The sequence below is a fragment of the Sinocyclocheilus grahami genome, unplaced genomic scaffold (genome assembly GCF_001515645.1).
Source record: "Sinocyclocheilus grahami isolate Dianchi unplaced genomic scaffold, SAMN03320097.WGS_v1.1 scaffold1557.1, whole genome shotgun sequence".
NCBI lineage: Eukaryota > Metazoa > Chordata > Actinopteri > Cypriniformes > Cyprinidae > Sinocyclocheilus > Sinocyclocheilus grahami.
Window position 1 is genome coordinate 12,481 of NW_015506736.1, and position 6,659 is coordinate 19,139.

The window sequence follows — 6,659 nt, forward strand, 5'->3', positions numbered from 1 at the left end:
CATGTAGATACGTATAGACATATTAACTGACACTTTTTGTAGAACTGAGGTCTCGCTATATTCACCCATACAATCGCACTTCCTATTCCAGTGTTCCGCCCATAAGCCCCCAGACCTCCTACATCATCTCTTGTAGACAAGCCACAGGAAAGATAACAAGCAACCATCAATATAATCTACAGTTGCTGTCAGAGAATCATTTAGCAGTAAACTTGCTAATGTACTTATGAAAACTTACTTACTTAAAATATGAGGAATATAGATGAGATGGTGGCACTTCCTGTTCCTGTGTCCACATGTTCCTCAAAACCTGTTTACACATTAAAAAATAACAGTGGTGTATAATTTCAGTAATGACTAATAGTAATATTATTAAAATAATCAGCACATTTGCACTGAAAAAGATCTACGAATTCAAACTTGATGTTTTTGCTGGTTATGTTTTTCATGCTTTAGTTCACGTTTTGATTTCTTTCTTATTAATCAGTGGGTGAGGCTAGAAATCTGATTCCCATGGACCCCAATGGTCTGTCAGACCCGTATGTGAAGCTCAAACTCATCCCAGACCCCAAGAATGAGACCAAACAGAAGACCCGGACCATCCGCTCCTCGCTCAACCCCACCTGGAACGAGTCCTTTATCTTGTGAGTCTGTCAGCATTAAACACACACTCTGACGGCATTGTAGATTTGTTTTCTCATGCGTGTCTGTGTGCAGTAAGTTAAAGCCAATGGATAAGGAGCGCCGTCTGTCCGTGGAGGTGTGGGATTGGGACAGAACCACCCGCAATGACTTCATGGGCTCCATGTCCTTTGGTGTGTCTGAGCTGATCAAAGCTACTGTATGTGGCTGGTGAGTCAAATACGCTGACAGCACAAACACAACAACTACTGTTTTTCTTACATACTTTACACTGTAAAATAGTTGAAATAAGGTTGTATAATAAATGTTGTGGCTGTAAAACAGTCAGTGGCTGATATTACAGTATAAATCTATCATGCTATTTCTGTATTTTGAGTTATATTGGCAATTTCACACTACAGCTCCTATTCAAGCAATAAACCATAAGAGGACATGCTTTATAGTCATTTTAATATGGTAAAATGTACTAATGTTCAATCAATAGTTACAAAATAATTAATAAAAATCATAATTCCCATATGCAGGTGAGGTCGTAAGTTTACATACACCTTGAAGAATTTCCATAATGTTAATTATTTAAAGAAAATAAGAGGGATCATAAAAATTTATTTTTTTAATATACAGTATACTATCTATAAGCAGTAACTAGGAGTTTATTCATGGAAAACTCTTAATAATAGTTAATAGTGAAAAGGTGTTCCCTAATCTATATTGTTACCAAGATCTTTAAATAAAACTCAAAAATACACCCTTCTCTTAATGCATCATGTTGCCTTCTTCAGCATCAATGAATGTTTGCAATTTTCTCATACAGTCACTGTTGGAAAAGGTTCAGAGATGCAGAATAAGTTGTAAAACCAAAGAATGTGTAGGACCTGGAGGATTTTCCTGTAAACAGTGTACAGTTTAACTGCTGGGGACAAACAAGTGGATGGAAGTGGATCGGCTCGCCTCACGTCTCTGTAACGGGGTGACGGGAGTGGATCCACTTGCAAGGCTTTATTCAATGACATGGTCAATACAGGCAAGAGTCAAAACACGAGTAAACCAGCCAGACGAGATTATGACTAGGAACTGAAAACTAGACAGGCTCCGTAGAGTAGCTATCGCTTGGAGAGAGATAAACGCTACAATACTCGGCAACTAGAGCAGCATCAGAGTGAGTGTTATATAGTGTGAGTTATTGGATGCAGGTGAGTGTGCAATCAGTGCAGTGGAGCATGGAAGATGTAGTCCAGCGTGATGCGTGACAGTCTATGGGGAGTGAGTGTCAATATGGTGAGAGAGCGACCTCTCGTGTTCATTGGATGAAAGTCCATGGACCGGATTTGTGACAATTATATGAAATAGCTTATTCCGGCGCAATACCAAAATAAAATGGCATTTTTATAATCCATATTTTTATTTTTTTAATTATTAACTTTTTTCAAGGTGTGTGTAAACTTATGAGCACCACCACAATTCATTAGGTTAACTTTGGGTCATTTATGAACTCCAGACAATGTAACTAATGATTTGTGCATTAATACACAGTAGGCAGACTATTTTAAAATAACTTTTAAGCCCATCCGATCAGATTTTAGAGCCATAATATATTGTTATAGTGTAATATATGTGTCAAAACATTAAACAGTAATAGTACAGTAGATTTGTAACTGCTTAGTACTATGAAATATGGCATAGAAGAGTTTCTATACTATTTGAATTGGAAAAATTAAGTCCTGATCTGATTTGCTCCAAATATTACCTTAATAGCACTGATGCCGATCATTAAAAAAGTCACTCAGTGTCTAGTTTCAGCAGTGTATGTGCTGATTTAATGAGGGGTCCTCTGAGAGACCCTTCACATCAAAAGAAAGTTCACAGGAACCCAGAGACAGTAGCAGATTCACACACAACATAGCCATAGAGAGACAGAGACCTCAGCTTTATAATGTCATATTAACCAATCTCTGTTTCTAAAGCCATAAAACAACAGATGACAGCGCACAATGACAGTCATTCATTCAGGGGCTGCAGTCAAGCATTTTAATGCACTTTGCATTGGTTTGTGCCTTGCAGAGCTGTTTTTTACAGCCATGCTGTAAATGCAGGCATGTACTTTTTGAAAACAAAGAGGGCCATGGTAATATGCTACTATACCTGTACCATACTTTTTAGACTGTACCATGATAAACCTATTTGAAGTTTTTAATTGTGTCTGATATTCTCTCATTTGACAGGTATAAGATGTTAAACCAGGAGGAGGGTGAGTACTACAACGTGCCCATCCCAGAGGAGAATGACATTAACCTGGAGCTGCGGCAGAAGTTTGAGGTGAGTGTGTGTGTTTATCTCCGCAGCTCTTCAAACACACTCATTCATGACTCATTGTCATGCCAGAGGAGCGTTGAAGAGTCCTGCACGGCTGTTCATTCTCAAGTCAAGTGATTAAATCGTGTTTTAATGTGTAGTGAATGTTCTACGAGTGGCCGCTAAAGCCAGATAACAGCAGCGGCCCAGCAGTGCTGAATCACAGGACGCACAAATACGGTTTAGACTAGATCGTGACTCTCAAAGACCAAAAAGCCACTGTCAGCGTCACCATAGCAACCGTTTCCATGGTGAGATCTCGTGGTTGGTGGGATGCTGAGGGATGCCAGGGACACAACGGGCGCCGAGGTCCCTTTGTCAAGTGTTTGCTTATTATGCAACAACTGTTTGGCTTTATACTGCTGTGACTGTTTGCTTTTGTGTCTTTCTGGAAGCTCCTCAAACTGTTTTGTTTTTTCACCTCAAACAGTCTTTCAGTGCTTTCACCTCTCTCTTTCTCAATGGAATATCAAGGAAACCTGGCATATGAAGTCATCATGGTTTTGATAGTATTCATGAATCACGATTCTCAAATACAGCGCCCCCGAAAAGTATTCAGATTCTTCAATCTGTTAAAAAATGTGATCATGTTGATAGTTAAAGGGTTAGTTCACCCAAAAAATTAAAATTCTGTCATTAATTACTCACCCTCGTGTTGTTCGAAACCCGTAAGACCTACGTTCATCTTCGGAACACAATTTAAGATATTTTTGATGAAATAAGAGGGCTCTCTGACCCTCCCATAGACAGCAAGGTAACTACCACATTCAAGGTCCAGAAAAGTACCAAGATGATCGACAAAGTAGTCCGTGTGACATCAGTGGTTCAACTGTAAAGTTACGAAGCTACGAGGATACTTTTTTGCACAAAGAAAACAGTATTACACATTTTCGTCTCTAATCAATTTGGACGCACGTTCATGACGCATGACGTACCATGACGCGAGCGTGTGGGGACGCTGACCCAGATCCGGCGTAATGACGTGATGATGGATCTAGGTCAGCGCCGCCACACACTCGCGTCAGGATACTGTCGTGAACGCGCGTCCACAAGTGTAGAGACGAAAATGTGGAATAAAGTCGTTATTTTTGTTTTCTTTGTGCAAAAAAGTATTCTCATAGCTTCGTAACTTTACAGTTGAACCACTGATGTCACACGGAATACTTTGACGATCATCTTGGTACTTTTCTGGACCTTGAATGTGGTAGTTACCTTGCTGTCTATGGGAGGGTCAGAGAGCCCTCAGATGTGTGGCTCAGGCTGCTACAAAGAAATCAGATTTACTAACAAAGATGCAATCCAACTTCTTTCAGGTTTCTATTCCCTTTAACTTACACTATCCACACACACTTTCTTGCTTTCTTTCTTTATTGTTCAAATGAACATCCACTGACATCTGACCTCAGAAGTGACAGAAATAGTGCCATCTGAGCATGAAATAAGATTTTTTTAATTATTATTACTATTTCAAAACTTTGAATAGTAATGATCAGCATAATATTTTTGTCAATAGATGATTTTTAAGCGATAATGTAACCTAGTATATGCCCATTATATGGTAACAGTGTTGAATGAGACACGCAAATTGGATGATATTCCAATGAAAAATGTATATTGTATTTTACAAGTTATTTTCTATTACATTAAACATAATAAGCCAATCAAATAGTAGTTAAATCTATGAAATCTGTCAAATAACCATGGGCTCCCTGATTAGGGAGACACACAAACACATGTTTATTCCAGTTATAAAGCCATAAGCACTGCAGTTGTTAGTAAATAGGCAGAACACAGAAGCTAAAGGACAGGCAATGATCTTTTGGCTGTTTGTGATCTGCTTCGGCCTTTTATAGATCATAAAAGGTTTCCTCACACTCTGACCCTCAGCATGCTTCATGTGCATCCGTCTGACCTCAGAAGTGACAGAAATAGTGCCATCTGAGCATGAAATAAGATTTTTTTAAATTATTATTACTATTTCAAAACTTTGAATAGTAATGATCAGCATAATATTTTTGTCAATAGATGATTTTTAAGCGCTAATGTAACCTAGTATATGCCCATTATATGGTAACAGTGTTTGAATGAGACACGCAAATTGGATGATATTCCAATGAAAAATTTATATTGTATTTTACAAGTTATTTTCTATTACATTAAACATAATAAGCCAATCAAATAGTAGTTAAATCTATGAAATCTGTCAAATAATCATGGGCTCCCTGATTAGGGAGACACACAAACACATGTTTATTCCAGTTATAAAGCCATAAGCACTGCAGTTGTTAGTAAATAGGCAGAACACAGAAGCTAAAGGACAGGCAATGATCTTTTGGCTGTTTGTGATCTGCTTCGGCCTTTTATAGATCATAAAAGGTTTCCTCACACTCTGACCCTCAGCATGCTTCATGTGCATCCTGAACAAATGACAAATAGATCACATCTTTTTGTCTGCCACTGAAAAAGCGTATGAACACTGTTCTTGTTTCACTGCACTGTTGACAGTCTGAAGTGCACTAGTGTTTGGGTTTGCACTTACTTGAGATCTCCAATAGGGGGCAGCACATGATAACTCTTCTAGGTGTGTCCGAATGGTTACTATTTCTCAAAGAGCAACTTGATAATGAAATGACAAATTTCAACCCTTAAATGTGTGCATGTGAGAACAGATGCATAATAATGTATTACTGGGGCATTGTCTAGACAATATTTGTTATATATAGTCAAGAAGTGTATTATATGCACATATATTTTACAAATACATAAATTATTAGGTGGGTTTACCTTTTGTATACTTAGCTTAAAATGTATTACAATGTATGTATTGTGTACATACATGTTATTAGACTGTAATTACAATTAATATAACATGTAATTACATCTGTAATTACATTATTTCACATATCGTTTAAAATGTGCATCTTAATTTGTACCCCAATGTAAATAGTATCATATCTTATTAGATTAATATAAGTCTTAATATAAGGGGAAGTCGTGGCCTAATGGTTAGAGAGTCGGACTCATAACCCAAAGGTTGTGGGTTCGAGTCTCGTACCGGCAGGAATTGTAGGTGGGGGGAGTGAATGTACAGCGCTCTCTCCCACCTTCAATACCACGACTGAGGTGCCCTTGAGCAAGGCACCGAACCCCCAACTGCTCCCCGGGCGCCGCAGCATAAATGGCTGCCCACTGCTCCGGGTGTGTGTTCACGGTTTGTGTGTGTTCACTGCTGTGTGTGTGCACTTTGGATGGGTAAATGCAGAGCACTAATTCCGAGTATGGGTCACCATACTTGGCCACATGTCACTTCACTTCGCTTCACTTCACTTCACTTATAATGGTAACATAGAGACACCGAAAACATGAAAACAATGTTGTGTGGGTGGCCGAATGGTAACTCTTCTTATTTGATAAATCTTAACCCAGGATGTTTATACACTGTGTTTATTTAGAGTCCTACCCATAAGATTAACCCTAACCTTAACTTTTTTAGCTGCAAATGCAAATCATGTGATGCTGTAGTTTTACAGAACGGCATGTATGTTCTCAAGAAATATATTACGTCTGTAACACTTTATTTTAAGGACCAATTCTCACTATTAACTAGTTGTTTGTCAGCATGCATATTACTAGCATATTGGCTGTTTATTAGTACTTATAAAGCA

At 38.3% G+C, this 6,659-nt stretch overlaps 1 protein-coding gene across 1 annotated transcript in view; it reads left to right on the plus strand.

Moving 5' to 3' along the window:
• The first annotated feature begins 249 nt into the window (after positions 1–249).
• Positions 250–6,659, plus strand: part of LOC107571174 (protein kinase C alpha type-like) — a 43,742-nt gene continuing 37,332 nt past the window's right edge. The window contains exons 1-4 of the mRNA XM_016257464.1: positions 250–298; positions 488–644; positions 718–852; positions 2,865–2,958. Coding sequence (XP_016112950.1) covers positions 250–298; positions 488–644; positions 718–852; positions 2,865–2,958 — 435 coding nt within the window. The remainder of the gene's footprint in view (positions 299–487; positions 645–717; positions 853–2,864; positions 2,959–6,659) is intronic.